This window comes from Mustela lutreola, chromosome 1 (genome assembly GCF_030435805.1).
Source record: "Mustela lutreola isolate mMusLut2 chromosome 1, mMusLut2.pri, whole genome shotgun sequence".
Classification (NCBI taxonomy): Eukaryota; Metazoa; Chordata; class Mammalia; order Carnivora; family Mustelidae; genus Mustela; species Mustela lutreola.
Genome location: NC_081290.1, coordinates 151,771,228 through 151,793,499, shown reverse-complemented (window position 1 = coordinate 151,793,499; position 22,272 = coordinate 151,771,228). Strand labels below are relative to the sequence as shown.

The following is a 22,272-nucleotide window of genomic DNA, read 5'->3' as shown; positions in this document are numbered from 1 at the left end:
ATTGCTATTCACCTTTTAAAATTAATAGTGTTGGTACAAGTTTGTGTATATATTTCTCATGCAAGTTATGTTAACTATTTATTATTTATTTATTTGCCACATGTTATTCTTGTAAAGCAGAAACTTTATTTCACTCAATTTAAGTTTAGATCCTCCAAACTCCTTTGAGGTGAGATTCTCACTACTAAGGCTTAAAGTGAGTTTTCTGACATGAGTTGTTCATTCATAAATATTAATCGAAAAACCTACTATGTACTAAGCTCTTTGCTAGTTGTTATTAATCAGTTATTCTTTGAAACCAATTACTGTTTTGAGCTTAATATTATCTTTTGCTTTAATTATTGAATAAATTAAATGGTATTGGTGAAATCGAAGAACTTTTTGAAAGCCTCTTGATTATATATTAACATTTTCAAGAGAACTATTTTCTCAGTTGTCAGCTATCCAAATAAAATGCTAAACATTATCACATGCCAATCAAAACACAAATTAAAGTTAAACATATGGTAAGAAAGCTGTCTCAACTTGTTCAAGTTGGATTAAGGGAACTGAGACTTTGAAATTGCTGGTTTGCCATAGTTCTTTAACAGTTTCTTAAAAAAAAATTCTTAATTTAAAGCACCAGTTTGATAAACAACATGACCCAAACTAAATATAGTTATCTAAAACAATGCATTGATGATATTAAGTAAATTCTGTGGAACAAAATTAAGATACTGAAAGTAACTGAAAGGTCAACATAGCATTTACATATATGCCAACAGTGAGTTTAACAAAGAAGAGAAAATGAATATATAAAAAACAAAGGAGCACAAAGTTAAGATTTTCACAGGGATGTGCACTTAACCATCTATACTTGGCCTACTTGTACAAGAAAATCAGTTAACATTTTGGCAACTGATAAAATAATGCAGATGGCGATGGATGACAACATCTTTGAGCTCAAACTGGTACCTTCTATTTTAACTTCTTATTTTTGTTTCTCAATGTTTGTTTTGGTCCTCTCATGCTGTTCTCAGGAGAGATTCTCAGGAAAAAAGCCTTATGAATTACTGAGTTATTGTATAAATGAGTTGTTGTAAGTCTGGCCTTCAGAGGAAAGGCTTACTAATTGTCAGTTATGAGGGAATTCAGATTCTTCCTATCCAGCACTAACTCCAGTTCCAAGGAGAAAGACAATGAAGACAGAGGAAAAAGAAAAATGCCTTGGGGCTAACTGTTCAAATATGTTCTATAATGAGTTAATCATAAACAATAAGATATATGTACTTTGAAAAAACATGATATACGAATTATTGTCAGAAAACCAATTTTTGTACTTGATGAAAGCCTTAAACACATGTCAAGGAATATACTACAGTAGCCCTCAAACAAATCTCCTAAATCCTTAATAATCTTAATCCCTTATATTCCACAATGTTTTACAGTTTTCAAATGATTTTTCGCGTGATCCCCATTTGACAACTTTGTGAGGTAGGTACTTATCTTCTATCTTCATTTATAAACAAAGGAACTGAGGCTCAGAGAAGTTTACTTGTTAAAGATGAAAAAATTGGCATATAGCAAAGCCAGACCTCTCTAGAGTCTTGGAATATTTTCCAAAGTGTGATTCTTGGATTATCTGCATTAAGAATCACCTGTAGTATTTTCAGAAATATAGACTTTAAAAGCCCTACCACCTTTGACTTAGTAAGGAAAAATCTTTAGGAGTGCCCCCAAATTCCACATTTATAACGAACAATAAGGTGAAGAACAAATGTTACCAGGTGATGATACAAAAGCACAACATTGAGTCCAGCTAGGTATTTATGTGATATAATATGGATGCCATCAGCTCATTATCAGGGGGCAAGTTAGATCAAAACAGTCTGCAGATTAGAATCACCTAGAAAGCTTTAAAAAAAAAATATATATATATAGTATATGTATATATGTATATATATATATATAAATTCTCCTCTGAATGAGAGGAGGGTGTTGAGCATCAGAGGTTCCATAAGTGATTCTTATCTATAATCAGGGCTGAGGACTACTTGTTTAAATACGCTTTACTATAAAACACATCCAGCATTTTCCACAATTTTTCTTTCCCTTCTGATCAATTTCATGCCTAATAAAGTTTGCAGTTTTATTGTAAATTATTTAAACAGTACACGACAAAATGTCAAACATTTTTGAATTGATATTGGTAAGACTAAAAGATTATACTTCACAGCAAGACTACTCATGCTTCATTTAGTTACAATGATTTTCAAATACCTCAATCACCACTTTGGACTTAGGTTATATATATTTCAACTGTTTAAAAAATAATGATCCAGAATCTAGAAACAGGAATGTGGGGCAAAAAGCTGTAGCCTAGTGGCTACTGTACAATGCAAATGCAGACAATCAGGTCACTGATAGGACGGGCCTGGGTACCAAGATCTGGTGGCTTTGGCAAGATCACATCTCACTGTAGAAAAATACAACAATGAATATAGAGAAAATGTTTTGCCATTTTGTAACTGTGGTTCCCACAAAAGAGTTTATAATGTGTGATGCTTGTTACATGCCTCCTTAGAACAGATCTGAACACGAAGTTGTTTGTGAATCAATACTACTATATGGGTAAAGGTGGCTACAAATTAAACTTCTTTCACCATGCATATGGTTAAGTTATAAAAACACAGCCAGTAAAAGTAATATTTACAAAAGTAATAAAGACAGCATAATTATAGAGAAAAAATGTCCATCTCTGCCTTTTATTCCATTGTTAATCTTAATCCTGTATGTTTCTGGATGAAGATTATTTCGATAGAATTTTTAAAGAGCCTTCAGATAAAGACTATTCAGATTCCTCTTCTGACCTTATATCCTATTAGCTAAAATACCCTTGCTGATTTATCAAATTCTCCTACAGTTTAAAAACATAGTTCTTTTTCACTTAGTGGAAAGAAAACTACAAAGTCCAACTATTCTTCTGAGAAATAAACCTTGCATAGAAAATTTCCTTAATTCTGAAATTTTTGTTTTATTAATACAACTACCAGAATGTTATCTCACAACTAGTTGATATCATATGAAAGTTCACTACAAAGCAGTCACCATACATTTAGGGTTTTTCTAAATAGAAAATAAGTGGGCTTATAAAAATGTTTACCAGACAAATAATTATCTCTTCAATAACCTAGAAATAAGAATTATTTATGTGATGATATAATTATTAGCATTTTTGATGCCTTGATGTTCCAAGTTTGATGCAATATAAAAGGCGAAATTCACTTTTCCAATGGACACAATCTGCATCTGACTGAAAGCATGATAACAGTGAGTTACAGCAATCAGTCATGCAAAGGCAAAGAATAAAATCTGCTTTTTAGATAGCACAAGTTTTCCACCTTCGGACAATTTAAGCACTGGTTCCATCTTCTTCAATGACCCGATTCATGCTGGTACCATGTGTGATGTGAGTCATAGGATTATTACTGAGGTCTCTGATACTGCTATGTCGTGACTGTTCGTTGAGCCGATGAGAACTACTGTGCCTGGAGTGATCCGTCAGTCGTGACATGCTGCCATGAGGTAGTCTCTCTTCCATTCCTCTATAACTGCACGGAGTGTACCTAACATACAAGAGTTTATTTTGAAGTAGGTAACAGAACACACTAGAAAACTAAGAATTGTCATGAAAATGCCTCATTATGTAAAATGATTAGGAAACCTGTAAGTGAAAAAGTAACAACCATCTTTTGATGATCTATAGTAATTTCAAAGAGTAGAGGTATTCACATCGTTGACCAGAAAGGGGGATAGCCATCCCCATTAAATTCAGAATTAAGGTCTTATTCTTTGCAAAGAGACAGAAGCTGAGGTTAAATAGAGCTGATATGCTAAGTATGGACACTTTTCTCATTCCAGTGAATTTCTGGTTACAAGATGGGTTCTGGCAGAGGAGGAACAATAATAGAAGAAATACAGCATTGTCTCAGGGAGTCTAGAAGGCTAGCTAGTTATAATTAGTAGTACAACAAACTCAAATTTACTGAAAGACAAGGGTTGAAAGAGGGAGCATATGAAATTAGAGGAGAAATTAATGTAGCCAAAAAAAAAAAAAAAAGTGAATGAATTGTCAAGCAATAATGACACCATGTGCCGACAGCTTCTTTCTAGAAAGCCTCAGTTAACAGCTGAACAACTACCTGTAAATGTCTTAATTATTTTCCATTAGGGCTTGAGGCTGTGAAGATGCTATTTCATAAAAGCTACATCTATTTAAATATTCTAGTAACATCCTCATAACATTTGTAACCTATATTCCAGATAAAGCAAATTCTCTCCTTACCCCTAGCCAAGACCAGCGTTTGAGAAGAAAATGTATGTGAACTGGGCTACACTGCGTATTGCAGGCAGGCAGTCTTCTCCCCATCACTGTGCTTATCTTGAAAGACAAGAGTGGGAGTATCAGAGTTAAGAAAACATATACTTACACCTCTTTTGTAAAAAAGTAATTTAGGATAACAAAGCTCAAAGAAAATGAAACTGAATGTAATTTATAACTTTAATTGATATATACTAAATTTTACTTTAGTGTTGCTAAAATTAAAAAGGATATAGCAGGCCATTCCTTTTTAAATAGTCATCATGGATGCCTGCGTAGCTCAGCTGGTTGAGCGTCTGACTCTTGGTTTCAGCTCAGATTGTGATCTCAGGGTCATGAGATCAGCCCTGCATGGGGCTCCTGCTTAAGATTCTCTCTCTCTCCCTCTGCCTATCCCCTGCTCACATGTGCGCTTGTTCTCTTTCTAAAAAAAAAAAATAATAAATTTTTTAAAATGGTCATCAAAAGAATGAATCATAAGCAGCTAAAGACCTACTGGTTGTCAAAATCATTCATTTATCATTTTTTCATAATAATTACAAATTTCATGACAATATGAATCATTTATAAAATTTAAAGATTTTAAAGACTGATTCATACACTACTTAGGTGATCTAGTTGTATAAAAGTGCTTGTCAAATGTTTTCATCAGATCACAGAATCTAAAAATTGAGAAGCCCTGGGGCACCTGGGTGGCTCAGTGCATTAATCATGATCCCAGGGTTCTGGAATCTGGCCCAGCTACAGGCTCCCTGCTCAGTGGGGAGCCTGTTTCTCCTTCTCCCTCTGCTTTTCCTCCCAGCTCATGATCTCTCTTTCTCTGCCAAATAAATAAATAAATAAATCTTCTAAATGGGAAGTCCTTCTATTTTTATTATTTTTATTAAAAGTTGTATCCATTTATTTTAGAAAGAGTGAGAGAGCACACAAGTGGGGGAAGAGGCAAAGGGAGAGAAGCCGACTCCCTGCTGAGTGTGGAGCTCCCACATGGCTTGATCCCATGATCATGATCCCATGGGATCCCATGATCCCATGAACTGAAGATCATGACCTGAGCCCAAACCAAGAGTTCGATGCCCAACTGCTGGAGCCACCCAGATGCCTCTTTTTATTAAAAAGATTTTAGTTTTAAATAATCTTTACCCTGAACTCACAAACCCTGAGAACAAGAGTTGTGTGTTCCACCAACTGAGGCAGCAGGGTGCCCCAGAAGTCCTTTTGAAATGATAAAAAGAGGGGGACCTGGGTGGCTCAGCCATTGTCTGCCTTCAGCTCAGGTCATGATCCCAGGGTCATGGAATTGAGCCCCACATCGAGCCCCACACTGGGCTCCCTGCTCAGTGAGGAGCCTGCTTCTCCCTCTCCCACTGTTCCTACTTATATTCCTTCTCTTGCTGTGTCTCTGTCAAATGAATAAATAAAATCTTTAAAAAAAATGATAAAAAGAAAGCATGTCTTTTGTTTCCAGTCTGAATAAAGCAAAAAATAATTTAAGAATGAAAAGATCCATTTTAAGTATTTAAAAAATTTATGTTAATAGGTAAAAGGGCATTTAACTTTTTTCTATTAAAAGATATTTCATATTCAGGACAAATAGTTTTAAATTTGATTTGTATATTTTGGTAAAATAATTATAGCTTACAAATGAAAATATTTCAGAATGAGTTTATTGTTCTAGTTAATAATTATTATTTTACAACATGATTATTGTCCTAAATTGAGTGAAAGATTTTTCCAATTATAATTTGCCAGGTAATTTGGAGATCTTTCACCTCTCAATGACTTCATAAGCATCTATTTCAAATAAATATGACAAATGAAAAAAGCAAAGTATGATACAGTTTAATGAATGATATCATAGTAATTAAAAAATAAAAATAAATCATTATTTAAAAATATGAATTGGGTATTTTCTAAAATAAAACCTAAATCTTTGAGTTTAACCAATAAACTTCAAAACATACATCTAACTATTGGTTTTGGCTCAGGTCATAATCTCAAGAGTTGTGAGGTCGAGCCCCACATTGGCCTCCACAATCAGCATGGTCTCTGTTTAAGACTCTCTTGCCCTCTTCCTCCATCTGCCCCCACCCCACTCTTTCTCTCTCAAAATAAATAAATAAATATTTAACACCTACTCTACCATCTACACTACATATCTACTCTAATATACAATATAAAAATGTACATTAAATTTAATATAAGCTTAGGCAAAATGATAGGTATGGTTAATTTGCTGAAAAGATAATATGGTATATTCCAAAGTCAAAATGAAAGAAACTTAAGATGATTTAACCTTTTTGATTCTCTATATTAGTTGCTGCCATTAATATAAATATTTCAATTCATTTTGGTTTAACCAGTATCTCATTATATTCATTCCCTAGTTTTCCCTTGTCATGTCACCTACTTATCACCTAATCACTCATTCCCAAACCTCCACCTACCTACTCATCCACTTCCCTTTCTACCCATCTCCAAGTCTATCTAATAATTACTTATTCTTTGAAGTTGACATACATGTGTAGGTGTATTTGCCTTTGTCTGTTTTATTTCATGGAGCACTGGGATGAATAATTACCCATCAAAGAGTCTGGACTAAAGTGAGTATTGAGAAGCAGGTGTGTGCATGCGTGCATGCGTGCATCTGTGTGTGTGTGTGTGTGTGTGTGTGTGTGTGTGTGATTTCATAATCAGATACTGTGAGATGATGAGAAAACAATGGCCAAAAGACAGTATTAACATGTAAACTCAAAAACTGACAGAAAAGAAAGAAATCTCCATGAGATGGTTTTTGGAATTATGAAAACTCCTATTTAGACTTTTAGGTTCAACGCGGTCTCAGACTCTTTCAGATCTGCTCTTATGTTCTGGCTGTGGCAAAGGACCGTACAGTATGCATATTCGTGTACCATACATAACACCCTTAGTAGACTGTCATTTTAGTTCTGGGCCCTGAATTCCTGAGAAATGCTCGCATCTATTCTTCCTTCTTTCTCACCCTCCCTTCTTCCTTTCCTTCCTCTCTCTCCCTTTTCCTTTTCCTTTCTTTCTTTCTTTCTTTCTTTCTCTCTCTCTATTTCCTTCTTTCTTTCTTTTATAATCTCTACACCCAACGTGGGGCTCAAACTCATAAACCCAAGATCAAGAGTTGCATGCTCTACTGACTGAGCCAGCCAGGCACCCCTAAATATCCACATTATTTCTAAAGTCATTAATTATTGAACAGATTTACCTCTCAATAGATAGACACACAGACAATACAGACAAACAGATATACAGATAGAAATATATGCCTAGCACTGTGCTAAGTATTGTGGGGAAATACAGAGATGTCTGTCACCTAGTTTTCATTTCTCCAGAAGTTACAAACTTAGCTGAGAAAAGAGAGCTGTATGAAAAATAGGTCATATCCCCCTAAATAATTAAAAAGCAATTAACTGCCATGGATATGGGAATTAAGCAGGCCTTAAAGGATGGGTATGATTTTGATTAAGCTGAGAAGTAGGAAAGGCCATTATAGGAAGTCATAATCTACCCTCTGGTTTTCATAGTACTATACTTTTATAGATTCCTTCATATATCAATAAATACTTTCTTTGAATCACATCTGGCTATTCCTCTTGTGTTATTATTACTGCAAGTATTTATTTATTCATTCATTTTAACTGTAGGTATTCAAACCAAGGTCTTATTCTTGGTCTGTTCTTTTTTTATTATGTTTCAAGTAATTCCATCTCATAATTTTAATTACCAATTACCTTATATTAGTAATTAAAAACTTTCTTATCTATGCTCCAGTTCCATTCAGATTACAGAGGCTGAAATACTCTATATTTCATCGCCTTCAGAAATTTTCTACTCAATATGGATTTATCTTTATTACCATTCACTCACCCTATATATTTCCTCTCAGATATTTTCATGGGCCAATTTGATCTTTCCCTCATAAAATTCTATAACATCAATCATCTCTAACACTAACTGTTTTAATTATACGTGACTTGCACTACTATGTAATTGACTCTTAGGTAACTATGTCTTATCGTTCCTATAAGATTATGCTCCTAGGGGTGCCTCGGTGGCTCAGTCAGTTGAGCATCTGTCTTTGGCTTAGGTCATGATCCCGTGGTCCTGAGGTCCTGGGAGTGAGTCCCATGTCAGGTTCCCTGCTCAGCAGGGAGCCTACTTCTCCCTCTCCCCCTGTCGCTGCCTCTGCTTGTGCTCTCTGTCAAATAAATCGGTAAAATCTTAAAAAAAAAAAAAAAAGATTATGCTCCTACAATGTAGAAATTATACCTAATCTTTCTTCTATATAACTATACACAGAATGCCATATGCACAGGAGGTGTATTATAAATAATTGTTCATTCCCTTTTGAAAAGGATGAGGCTAACAATGTCAAATACCCAATAATGCTGAGTTAGTTCACAGAGGGTGGTGTTGACAAAACATATGCTAAGACTCTCAAATCTCTCCCTCCTTATAAGTATCTCAATTTACTTATTCCTGCAGAAACTTCCCAACTGAGATTACTTATAATCTTTTCTTCTATGCTGTTGCCAAAGTGATCTTTCTAAAACACAAATCTGATTTTATTACCCTAAGGCTTCAAGACCTTTAATAGTTGCTTATTACTGTCAGGAAAAAAATCCAAACTCCTCAGCATGTTTCATCTGCCCAAGCTATATACTGTGCTCTAGCTCTCCTCTGGTACCTAACTGCCTATTTGTCCTTCTTGCTTCCACACATGCTATTTCTTTGTCTTTAATTTCAACTGCCTCCACTACATCCTATTCAAAGTGGAAATCCTGCCTGTGGAGCTTTCTATGACTTTCAATAATAACTTAAATGGTTCTCTTCTCTGGGATCTCAAAGCATTTTGTATATCATTTTATTATACCCATTAGAGTGTATTACAACTGTACCCTTTGTCTTCCATCTCTGTGTCCCTAACACTTAGAAGAATGCTTCTCATATAGGAGTGTTTAATGGAAGGACAATGGCAAAAAAATGGAAGTATCTTTGAATGTGGTTAAAAAATAGGTCAGGGCGCCTGGGTGGCTCGGTTGGTTGAGCGTCTGCCTTTGGCTCAGGTTGTGATCCTGGGGTTCTGGGATCAAGCCCCTGCATGGGGCTCCCTGCTTGGCCAGAGGCCTGCTCCTCCCTCTCCCACCCCTCTTGCTTGTGTTCCATCTCTGGCTGTGTGTCTTTCTGCCAAAAAATAAATAAAATCTTTTAAAAAAAAAAAAAAGGTCATTGTTAATGTTAGAAAGTATAGTTTAGGTGGGTAAGAAAACTAAAAAGGGATATCTATGAAATGAAGGATGTTATAGGTAGAAAGAAAATATTCAACATACTCATTTCAAAAATTTGCAAAAAGAAATGAATAAAAGAAAAAAAAATCACAAAGATAGACTGCTAACTTTTTAAAAAACACAGATAGCTGACCAAGTTAGAAGGCAAAAGAAAGCACTTTGAGGAAAAAACCAGAAGGCTTAAAGTATAAGTGTAGAAATCATATCTTACACTCAGAGGATAGAGAAGACAGAGAGAGAGGCTGGAAAGAGACTGGAAGAATATAGGACAGTTGTTGAAACAGATGTTTTAAAGTGGGCATGGGACACTTTCCATTTCAGGCATTAAAATTTTCATTCTTTTAGTTTCCCAAACTAGAAATCTTGGGAAGAAAAAAAAAAAAACCCAACCAAACAAAAAAACTTTGGCACGTTCCTTCTACCCAGCTGTTATTAATCTATAACCAACTATCATTTCTTCTTTCTACATATCTTTCAAATCAGTTCTTTCTTCCTCCTGTCACTACTCTCCTGCCTAATAAGCCTTCATCAACTCAATGAATTACTGCAAAGCTCCTAAGAAGTTTCTAATAATAATAAGTTAATAATAACTTCTATTATTATTCTAAGTGAACAAATAAAGTAAAATATAAGTATCACATTGTAGAGTCTAGAAGTTGGCAAGCTTTTTCTATGAAAAGGCACATAATAAATATTTTAGGCTTTGTGGATCATATGGTCTCTGTTTTAATGATTCATTTCTGCAGTTGTAGTATGAAAACAGCCATAAATATGTACAATCAGAATGGGAATGGCTTTTCCAATTAAATTTTATTTATAAAAAGTGAAAGGGGCTAGAGTTGGCCAGTGAGCCAGAGTTTGCCAGCCCTTGTATTGTAGGAGCAATAGTAGTGTGGAGGAGGGAGTAAATCTGGTCAGGACAGGGTCAGAGAAAGCTTCATGGAGAATGTTTGAGAAGGCTGGGTGTGTTTTCTTTCTTTCTTTCTTTAAAGATTTTATTTATTTATTTGTCAGAGAGAGGAGCGAGAGTGAGCACAAGCAGACACAGTGGTAGGCAGAGGCAGAGGGAGAAGCAGGCTCCCGGCTGAGCAAGGAGCCTGATGTGGGACTCGATCCCAGGACGCTGGGATCATGACCAGGCAGCTGCTTAACCAGCTGAGCCATCCAGGTGTCCCAGTTTTCTTTAAATTTGATAATGGAGACACTACAAGTTGACATTAGGTTCTTACTGAGATAAGCATTGTTCCAAGCAATTACACATAATATCTCATTTACTCTTTACAACATTCCTTTTTTAAAAAGATTTTATGTATTTATTTGAGAGACAGAGTGTATAAGAGTGACCAGGAGCAGGGGAAGGACAGAGGGAGGGAAGCAGACTTCCCGCTGAGCAGGAAATCTAACATGGAGCTCAATCCCAGGATTTGGAGATCATGACCTGAACCAAAAGCAGATGCTTCACTGACTGATCCACCCAGGCGCCCCTTTACCTCATTCCTAAAGAGGCAGGTATTCCCATTTCCCTTTTACAGATGAGGAAACTGAGCATTTTCATTCCAGGCCCCATGTTTTGTGTGTGTGTGTGTGTGTTTTTAAAGATTTTATTTATTTATTTGACAGAGATCACAAGTAGGCAGAGAGGCAGGCAGAGAGAGCGGGGGGGGGGAGCAGGCTCCCTGCTGAGCAGAGAGCCTGATGTGGGGCTCGATCCCAGGACTCTGGGATCATGACCTGAGCTGAAGGGAGAGGCTTTAACCCACTGAGCCACCCAGGCGGCCCAAGGCCCCATGTTTTTACCTGCAACACTAATACTGACTATATTCTCTTTCTTGAGTTTGTTAAGAACACAGATCATGCCTAAATCATCTTATTCCCGGAGCCTAGCATAGTGCTTGACATAGTGTACATTCCATAATTATTTGCTAAATTAATCCTACTAACATATCCACTTTCACCCTGGCCTTCTCTTTGCCTTAATACCTTTCAATGCCTCCATATTTGCTGACTGCATTGGGTCTAAACCTCTAAACTCTAACTGGCTTTAAGTCTGGCCATAATCCAGGGAAACTGTACCTAGCAAAGTTTAAAAAGCTTAATTATGTCCAACTTCTTCTAGAAGTTTTATGGTTTTGGGTCTCACATTTAGGTCTTTAACCCATTTTGAATTTATTTTTGTGTATGGTGCAAGAAAGTGGTCTGGTAACATTCTTTTGCATGTTACTGTCCAGTTTTCCAAACACCATTTGTTGAAGAGACTGTCTTTTACCCACTGTATATTCTTACCTCCTTTGTCCATATTATGTGTTGGTTTATTTTTGGACTCTCTATTATGTTCCACTGATTTATGTGTCTATTTTTGTGCTAATACAATCCTGTTTTGATTAATACATGTTTGTAGTATATCTTGAAATCTGGGATTATGATACCTCCAACTTTGTTCTTCTTTCTCAAGAGTGCTTTGGCTATTCGGGGTCTTTTGTAGTTCCATACAAATTTTAGGATTATTTGTTCTAGTTCTGTGAAAACTCTTGTTGGTATTTTGACAGAGATTACATTAAAACTGTAGATTGTTTTGGGTACGGATATTTTAAACAATATTGGTTCTTCTAATCCTTAAGCATGGACTATCTTTGCATTTGTTGTGTCATCTTCAATTTATTTCAACAGTGATTTATAGTTTTTGGAGTATAGGTCTTTTGCCTTTTTGGTTAAGTTTATTCTTAGGTATTTTATTATTAGTAGTAGTATTCTTTGAAGACTTTAATTAATCAATTAACAGAGAGAGAAAGAGATGGAGAGAGAGAGAAGGGACACAAAGCAGGGGAAGTGGGAGAGGGAGAAGCAGGCTTCCTGCCGAGCAGGCAACCCAATGTGAGGCTTGATCCCAGGACCCTGGGACCATGACCTGAGCCCAAGGCAGACGCTTAATGACTGAGCCACCAGGCGCCCCAGGTATTTTATTATTTTTAGTGCAGTTGTAACTGAGATTGTTTCCTGAATTTCTTTTTCTGCTGCTTCATTACTAGTGTACAGAAATGCAACAGATTTCTGTATATTAATTTTGTATCCTGTGACTTTACTGAATTCATTTATCAGCACTAATAGTTTTTTGGTGGAGACATTAGAGTTTTCTATATATAGTATCATGCCATCTGCAAATAGTGAAAGTTTTACTTCTTCAGTACCAATTAGGATGCCTTTGAACATAGGCAGTAATCTCTCTGACATTAGCCATAGAAACATTTTTCTAGATATGTCTCCTCAGGCAAGGGAAACAAAAATTAAACTACTGGGATTACACCAAAATGCAAGGGTTTTGCACAGTGAAGGAAACTATCAACAAACAACAAGGGAACCTGCTGAATGGGAGAAGATAATTGCAAATGATATATCCAATAAGGGGTTAATATCCAAAAATATATAAAGAACTTACACAACTCAACCTTAGAAAAACAAAGAATCCCATTAAAAGATAAGCAGAGCACCTGATTAGACATTTTTCCAAAGGAGATATACAGATGGCCAACAGACACATGGAAAGATGCTCGACATCACTAATCATCAGGGAAATACAAATCAAAACCACAATGAGATAGCACCATATACCTGTCAGAGTGGGTAAAATAAAATAGACAAGAAATAACAAATGTTGGTGAAGATGTGGAGAAAAAGGAATCCTAGTGCATTATTGGTAGGAATGCAAACAGGTGCAGCCTCTGTGGAAAACAGTATGGAGGTTCTTCAAAAAATTAAAAACAGAATTACCACATGGTCCAGTAATTCTGCTACTGGGTATTTACCCAAAGAAAACAAAAATACTAGTTTGAAAAGATACATGCATTCCTATGTTTACAGTGGCATTATCTATGGAAGTGACCTAAGTGTCTATCCATATATGAATGGATAAAGAAGATGGGGTACATATAAAAAAAAAGAGAAATTACTCAGCCATAAAAAGAACGAGACCTTGCCATTGGCGAAAATATGGATAAACCTAAAAGGCAAAATGCTAAATGAAGTAAGTCAGATGAAAAAAGACAAATGCCGTATGATTTCACTCACATGTGGAATTTAAGAAGCAAAATAAATAAATGAACAAAGAAAAAAGAGAGACCAACAACAACAAAAGAAGACTTTTAAATACTGAGAACAAACTGGTGGTTGCCAGAGAGGAGGTGGATAGAGGGATGGGTGAAACAAAAAGGAGATTAAGAGTATAATTATGATGAGCACTGAGTAATGTACAGAATTGTTGAATAATGATAATACCTGAAAGTAATGTGACACTGTATGTTAATTATATTTCAATTAAAAACATTGTTTTAGATACAAATAATGTCCAACTTCTATTTCAGAACTCGTTACCCTTCCTTCATAGCTGTGATACTCTAATTCAAAATGTGAAATAAACTAAGCTACCAACGAAACTCACCTGCCATCACGGGATCTGTGGAGACTGCCGTGGTAGCTGCTTACTTTGCTGTGGACGCTCCCTGCCTTGCTTCTCTGATCATCCACCATAGCAAGCTGAGTTGAAGAAGCATGTGTGGATGTTCCTTGAGTGGAAGTTCCTCTTGATTTTCTTATAATAGGAGTATTTGGATCCCTCAAAAGAGACTGAGCAAAATCAGGTTCCTGTAGTACCTGTCGGCTCTCATTCACTATCCTAGAAAACAGAATACTAAATTTAAGATACAGACTAACATCCCCATAGACCAATAAATGTGACACGCTGACATTATTCTTGAAATTAATTGCTCTCCAAATAATGTCTTTAGGAGAGATATAAGGTAACATTGTTGACAGAGGAAAGAATTTAACAAAGATTATGTTAATCTGTACTTTAGGGTGGTATGATGGAAAGAAGCCTGCATTAGAATTAGAAATCTGGATTTCAGTTCAATAAATAGATGACCTTAAGCAAGTCATTATCCCCTTTTCTTCATTTTCCTCATCTATAAGATGAAGCTATAGGATTTCATCATTTCTAAAAGTCCCTTTCACTCAAAGAAATTTATGATTCTCAAGTACACTGAAATATTACAAAGATATTACAATAGAGAAATTTTTTTCTTGCATGGTTTATGGATGTATTGGAGGCCTCACTGTAGCACAGATAAATATAAATATATATAATATATATATATATTTTTTTAATTTATTTATTTATTTTAGAGACAGAGAGAGGGAGCACACACACACATGCAGGGGGAGGCAGAGAGAGAGAGAGAGAATCTCAAGAAGACTCCCCACTGAGTGTGGGGACCTGAGATGACCTGATATCATGACTCGAGCTGAAATCAAGAGTTGGATGCCCAAATGACTGAGCTACCCAGGTGCCCCAACAGGTATATTTTTCAACCTGTAAGAACAGTTTTCTTTTAAATTATTTTTATTAACATATAATGTATTATTTGCCCCAAGCATACAGGTCTGTGAATCATCAGGTTTATACATTTCACAGCACTCACTGTAGCACGTACCCTCCCCAATGTCCATAACCCAACCACCCTCTCCCTACACCCCCACCCCCAGCAACCCTCAGTTTGTTTTGTGAGATTAGTAAGAGTCTCTTATGGTTTGTCTCCCTCCTGATCCCATCTTCTTTCATTTTTCCCTTCCCTACCTCCCAAACCCCCACCCTGCCTTTCAAATTCCTTATGCTGAGTGAAATAAGTCAATCAGAGAAAGACAATTATATGATCTCTCTAATATGAAGAACAGTTGTTTTAAGGCTACAAGTTGGTCTTATGGTGAAACAGTTGTTCAGTGCTAGAATAAACATGAGTGGTCAAAATTAATAAAAAATTAATTTAAGCTAAGGTAAAATTAATTACTAGACATCTTAAAGGCTTAAGGAAAAAAACTTAAGATGATTATTGCCAAGAACAAAAGTTTTTAACTGCTAGAGAATGGTTAAAAGCAGATGTTTAATATAATGAACAAAGCAGCAATTAAATTGATCAAAGAGCCTGTTAAATAGTTGCCAAGATCAGAGTCTCAGGTTATATAAATGACTGAGAATCAGAGGTTAAAGTTAAAATAAGATAAATAATTTCATGAAAAAATAAAGCTCCAGCATATATAGATTGGACCATACAATGAGACAGTGCATATATTCTAACTTTTCAGATTACAAAAGGATCCTCCTTATTACTATTGTTTTTAGTGGTGAGGTAGGAGGGTTAAAGGCAGGCTAATACTTGTTGAGTACCCACATTATGCCAGGTATTTCACATTCACTCTCCTTTGATCCTTCTTAATAATGTTTTTATTATGGAAATCAATGTCCTAAGAGGGTATCTGTTAAGAGGATATTATATATCTATTGTGAATAGATATCTATCAAGAATAAATACTGTGATCTCCATTTCATAGATGAAGAAACTGAGGTTTAAAGGATTAAAGAACTTTCCAAAGTCATACACCAAAACCAACAGTCAGGGATCAAACTTAAGTTTAAATGGCTTAGGGGAGCTTGGGTAGCTCAGTCAGTTCAGGGTTCAGCTCTTGATTTCGAATCAGGTCATGATCTCAGGGCTGTGAATTCCAGCCCCATACTGGGCTCTATGCTGAGTATGGAGCCTGCCTGAGATTCTCTCTTCCATTCCCCTGCCCCTCCCCCACACTTTCGTGTCACTCTTAACAAATGGCTTAAAAGCCAAAGTAATGATAAAATGTTTGTAATGATAAATTATATATACATATGTACATATATGTGTATATAACATATGTGTACACACACACACATTTCCTCAAATCAAAGTATCAAAAACTGGACAGAAGAATGAACAAGTCAAAAACAGTTAAAACAAACAAACAAACAATATCTGTTTCTCTGTCATCAAAGGCCCTAATCATATATTCATACATCGCAAATCAGCCTTAATTGCTGACTTTATTTTCTAAACTTATTTTTAAAACTTGGTTCAAACTGACTTCTGGTCATGCCAAAAATTTAATCCATCTTCAAATGGTAAAGATTTGTCCCCTCATTTTACAGATAAGAAAACAGAGAAATTAAGTGATATGATTCATATAATTCCAAAAGAAGATTTCTAAAAATATTTCAATCAGTGTCAGAATTACTAGTGTAAGCACAATGTTAAATGTGGCTTCACTCAGGGGCACAACACTAATTTGATTAGCACAATTTTAGAAACTAGTCTCTTTGTAGCACAGTACATAAGCAAAAACAAGAGTCTAGAATCAGACTGCTTGGGTCTGAATCTCAATTCTAGCAATGACTATGAAACCTTGATTCCTTACCGTAAAAAGATGATCTCTCTTACACGGCTGTTTGAAGGATTAAAAGTTTTAATAATATATAAAATGCTCAGAACTGTGCTTGGAGTGCTCAATTAATTGGCAACTGTTACTTCAATTACTTTATAGTTGTTTTTCAAAGGCTAAAGCAGACCAATGCTAGATATAGCTATGGGATGCTCTCGCTCTTGAGCTCCAGAATAAGGAGCTGCCACTCTAGCCCAGGGCACAGTCCTGGCTTATTTCTTTAATGCATTTCATTATCATTATATAATATATTAATATCATTTTTCTATTTTGGCCTTAATGTGTACTTCATCATAATGGAATAACATGTTATCTATATAATTTCTGGTATACTTAGAAGAACAATGGACAATTGGAAAGGGAAGTCTAATACCTGTGTGATTTTGGCCAAAGCATTTAATCTCTCTGTGCTCAGTTTTCACATCTATAACACAGAAATAATACATACCAGCCCCCACAGGAATATCAAGAAGATCAAGTAATAACATAGATATATAAAAGCATTAATTTGTTATTTTTAAGAAAACTATAATTTAAATTTCTGAAACTAAGATCAGCTTTCCCTCAAATACTCTCAATTAGTAAGGTATAGACCTTAAGCCTGCCTGGTTCTACTTGGCTATCTTCTCAGAATCAAGTTTTAGCTTCTAATTAATACATGCTACTGTGCTAATCACAACTGGTTGTAGCTAAGATTACAATCACATTGAAACACATCCACCAAATCCAAAGTGTTTTAGCATAAGCAATACAAAAATTTTATGTGAATGTGAGGTTTGTGAACATTGTGATCATTTCAACTTACTCTTTTTTCCTACGACCATGAAAAAAACTGGCCCATTCAAAGCATGTCTTTTTGCTTCCAACCCAAAAGATGGAAGGAATACCAACAATGAGAGCCATCAGGTATTTCATCAGAAAGAGAATCAGGTCTGGACGACTCATTTGAGTAACCTACAAGAAGAGAAAGAAAAATACCTTAAATATATAAAAAGAAAAGTCCTTTTACCAAAAGCAATTATAAATCTTTAAAATAAACAATAGTTAAGTAATTCTACAAACTTGGTATTTTCACTTTTACAGTTCTGTAGTTAAATTTCTTGTTAAACAAAAAAGATATACACTCCTGATAATTTGACAGTAAGTTTCTATTTTATATTTTGAGTCCTATATTTTTCTCATTAGCTCATAATGGTATCTTCTAAGGAAGAAGATTATTAATGCAGAAAAAAAGCCATGAATAGGAATAGAGGCTCAAATAAATAATACCTATATTCTTCTTGGCCAATTCTGTTAGTCCTATCATTGGTTATTACAATATAAAATTAGGAAAGTATTAGTCTTTCCCCCCATTTCATTAATTTCTGTGCTTATCTTTTATAGCCCATCCTTCTACCTACTTCATCTTACTCTGCTGGCTGTTTTCAAGCTTCCTCTTTAACCTATGGTCAGATGAGTTTTTAAAAAATTACTTTTTATTGTTGTTTTCAAGCTTAATTATTGTGGTCAGAGAATTTGTCTATATTATTCTGGTTACCTTAAATTTTGGAGAATTCCTTTTGATTTAGGACACTGCCAATTTATGTAAATACTCCTTGTGAACTTTAAAATAGCCCATACTTGGGGCACCTGGGTGGCTCAGTGGGTTAAGCCTCTGCCTTCGGCTCAGGTCATGATCTCAGAGTTCTGGGATCAAGTCCCGCATCGGGCTCTCTGCTCGGCAGGGAGCCTGCTTCCCTCTCTCTCTCTTTCTCTAAAAAAAAAAAAAAAAAAAAATAGCCCATACTCTCTGTTGGGTACAAAATCTTCTATATGTATTAGATCCACTTTATTAGCTTTGTCATTCAAATTTTTTATATTCTCAATTTTGTTTACCTGTATTAACTTTTTAAAAGATTTTATTTATTTACTTGTTAAGAAGTCTAATTGATAATCTTTTGGAGATTTACTTCCTCTCTCTGGTGACTTTTAAATTTTTCTTTATCCCTTTCCCTTTATAGTTGCACCGAATGTTTCTCATTGTGATTGATTTTTATTTCTCCTGCTTAGTATGCAGAGTGTACTTTTAATCTAAGGACCTATGTTTTCAGTTCTGGAAAATTCTCAGACATTATGTTTTTGGTTATTGCTTTTTAGTCATTCTTATGGCTTCCCATTAGATGGGAACTCCCATTAGATGTGTACTGAAGTTCCTCAATCCTTATTTTTTATGTCTTTTAACTACATAATTACATAGTTTTTAGTATTGTATGGCTCTCTATATTCTGTATTCTGGGTGAACGCTTTAGAACAATTTTTTTACTTCACTAATTCCCTCTTCAACCATGTCTATGTTAGGGTTCATGTTATCTACTGATTTTATTTCCATAACTTCAATTCTAAGATATCTAATTAGTTCTTATATTTGCCTATTCTTATTTCATTTCTACTAATTTACAATCTCTTATTCTTTTAAAGTGGTTTTTACTGTTTATCTTTTAGGGAATCCTAAACATACTTTTTAAAAAATAACTCTTTATAAACTTGGTTTACTACTTTCATTTCATCTGGGAGCAAATCCTTCTTCCGATTGTTGATTTTGTTGGATGCTTTTTAGGTTTGGCTTTTTCCTTTTTTGAATCATGTTTTGGAATTTTAATTTGCATATCTTGAGTTAAAACTTTCCCTTTCTCTTCCCCTCTCTCTCCCTTCTTCCCTCCCTCCATTTATCTCACCCTGTCTCATGAATTTTTGTCTTCACCAGTGACCTTGTCAAAAACCAGGTTTTATACTGGTGATTGTGAACTACAGATGTTACTGATTACTGGAGATTCGGGTACTAAGTCCTGGCAGTTTGGCTTAAATATTGGTCTTAAGGCTGTGCTGGTGTCTTCCCACATTTCTAGATAAGTATTTTTATATTAACTATGGCCTCAAGGAACAGTTGGTATTACCTTTTACATGGACTTCCTTTCAAGAGCAGGGGAGCCTCATTTCTAATTCCTACTTTTAACCAGTGAGCCTAGTTCTGGTCCTCTGACTTCCATGTGACACTTACACTTCCAATACACCCCAGAAACTAGATACCCACTCACCTCTAGCTACTTCATACCTGGAGTTCAGCAGGCCCCATGTTTTTCATCACTAGTTATCAATGTGCATATCTGTTATATAAATAAGTTTATTTTGTCTTTTAGATTGATCACATTCAAACATTTTTATTATGTTTTATCTATAACTGATTTTATGTTTATGTTTCATCTATAATGACACATGATTACAGTTAGCCTGGTAAGCTCAAAACATGGAACTTAAATTACAATCATAACCTAGAATTAAGGTGTAATTCCTTTAGAATTTAAAAATAAAAAAATCAAAAAGCAAATATTTATAGATCATCCACTACTCTAAATAATACTGTTTAAAGCCCCATGAGGCTTATAAAACAGATATAAGGTATAATTAATGTTCCCAAGATGATCATCTAAATGAAAATACAAATTAAAGAAACCATTGAATAGTTAAGAACTATAATTAAAAGAAGCAGATGAAGAGACATGAAAGCAGATCACAAATAACCTTCTCATTAAAAAATACAATGGCTTCCTATTGTTCCCTTTCTTTTTTTTAAGATTTTATCTTTAGGTAATCTCTATACCCAACATGGGGCTCAAACTCACAACCCCAAAATCAAGAGTCACATGCTCTACCGACTGAGCCAACCAGTTTCATTTTTAAAAAATATTCCTATATAGCATCACTTATTGATGATTATCTCATCCTTTACAAAATCTTTATCTCTCTTGACTTCTACAATACTGCATAGTCATGATTATTCTAATGAGACATTACTTTCTTACTTTCATTACTTTCTTGTTGACTTCCTACTCCTGCTCTTTTACCATTTTTCCCCCACTACCCTCTATACAATAATTTTTTTTTAAGATTTTATTTACTTGAGAGAAAGAGCAAGAGAGAGAGAGAACAAGCAAGTTGAGGGGCAGAGGGAGAAGCAGACTCCCTACTGAGCAGGAAGCCTGATGCTAGACTTAATCCGTGACTCCAGGATCATGACTTAAGCAGAAGACAGATGCGTAACTGACTGAGCTGCCCAGGTGCCCCTATACAAGAGTTCTTTTTATGTTGTTGTTAAAGTTTTTATTTGGGGTGCCTGGGTGGCTCAGTGGATTAAAGCCTCTGCCTTCAGCTCAGGTCATGATCCAGAGTCCTGGATCAAGCCTGGGATCTCTGCTCAGCAGGGAGCCTGCTCCCACCTTCTTTCTGCCTACCTCTCTGACTGCTTGTGATCTCTGTCAAATAAATAAATAAAATATTTTTAAAAAAAGGTTTTATTTATTTATTTGACAGAGAGAGACACAGTGAGAGAAGGAACACAAGCAGAGGGAGTGGGAGAGGGAGAAGCAGGCTTCCTGTTGAGCAGGGAGCCTGATTCGAGGCTTGATCCCAGGACTCTGGGATCATGACCTGAGCCGAAGGCAGTCGCTTAACAACTGAGCCACACAGGTGCCCCTATATAAGAGTTCTTAAAGTCAGTGTGGAGGTTCCTCAAAAAATTAAAAATAGAGCTACCCTATGACCCTGAAATTGCACTGTTGGGTATTTACCCCAAAGATATAGATATAGTGAAAAGAAGGGCCATATGCACCCCAATGTTCAGAGCAGCAATGTCCACAATTACCGAACTGTAGGAAGAGCCCAGATGCCCTTCAACAGAAGAATGGATAAAGAAGATATGGTCCATATATACAATGGAATATTATGCCTCCATCAGAAATGATGAATACCCAACTTTTATATCAACATGGACAAGACTGGAGGAGATTATGCTGAGTGAAATAAGTCAAGCACAGAGAGTCAATAATCATATGGTATCACTTACTTGTGGAGCATGAGGAATAACATGGAGGACATTAGGAGAAGGAAAGGAAAAGTGAATTAGATATTGGATATTGGAGGGGGAGATGAACCATGAGAGATATGGACTCTGAGAAACAAACTGAGGGTTTTAGAGAGGAGAGGGGTTGGGGGGATGGGTGAGCCTGGTGGTGGGTATTAAGAAGGGCACGTAGCGCATGGAGCACTGGGTGTGGTGCATAAACAATGAATCTTGGAACACTGAAAAAATAAAATAAAACAAAATAAAATAAGAGTTCTTAAAGTCATTCCTCAATTCTCTCTTTATACTCTCAACTAAACATTTAAACTTAGAAGTCATCTAGTCGTATTCTTTACCTAGCAAATTAATTTGCTTTCAATCTAGTTGTTCTGTGAATATAAATTAGAATGGTGGTGTTGATAAAA

At 35.5% G+C, this 22,272-nt stretch overlaps 1 protein-coding gene across 4 annotated transcripts in view; it reads right to left on the bottom strand.

Annotated features, from left to right (window-relative positions):
• Positions 1 to 2,730: 2,730 nt before the first annotated feature.
• Positions 2,731 to 22,272, bottom strand: part of FZD3 (frizzled class receptor 3) — a 92,610-nt gene continuing 73,068 nt past the window's right edge. For all 4 annotated transcript variants that reach the window (XM_059176781.1, XM_059176789.1, XM_059176799.1 and 1 more), the window contains 3 exons: positions 17,777 to 17,925; positions 14,111 to 14,344; positions 2,731 to 3,605 (listed from right to left, as the gene is read on the bottom strand). In XM_059176781.1, the coding sequence (XP_059032764.1) occupies positions 3,392 to 3,605; positions 14,111 to 14,344; positions 17,777 to 17,925 (597 nt within the window). In that variant the 3' untranslated portion in view covers positions 2,731 to 3,391. The remainder of the gene's footprint in view (positions 3,606 to 14,110; positions 14,345 to 17,776; positions 17,926 to 22,272) is intronic.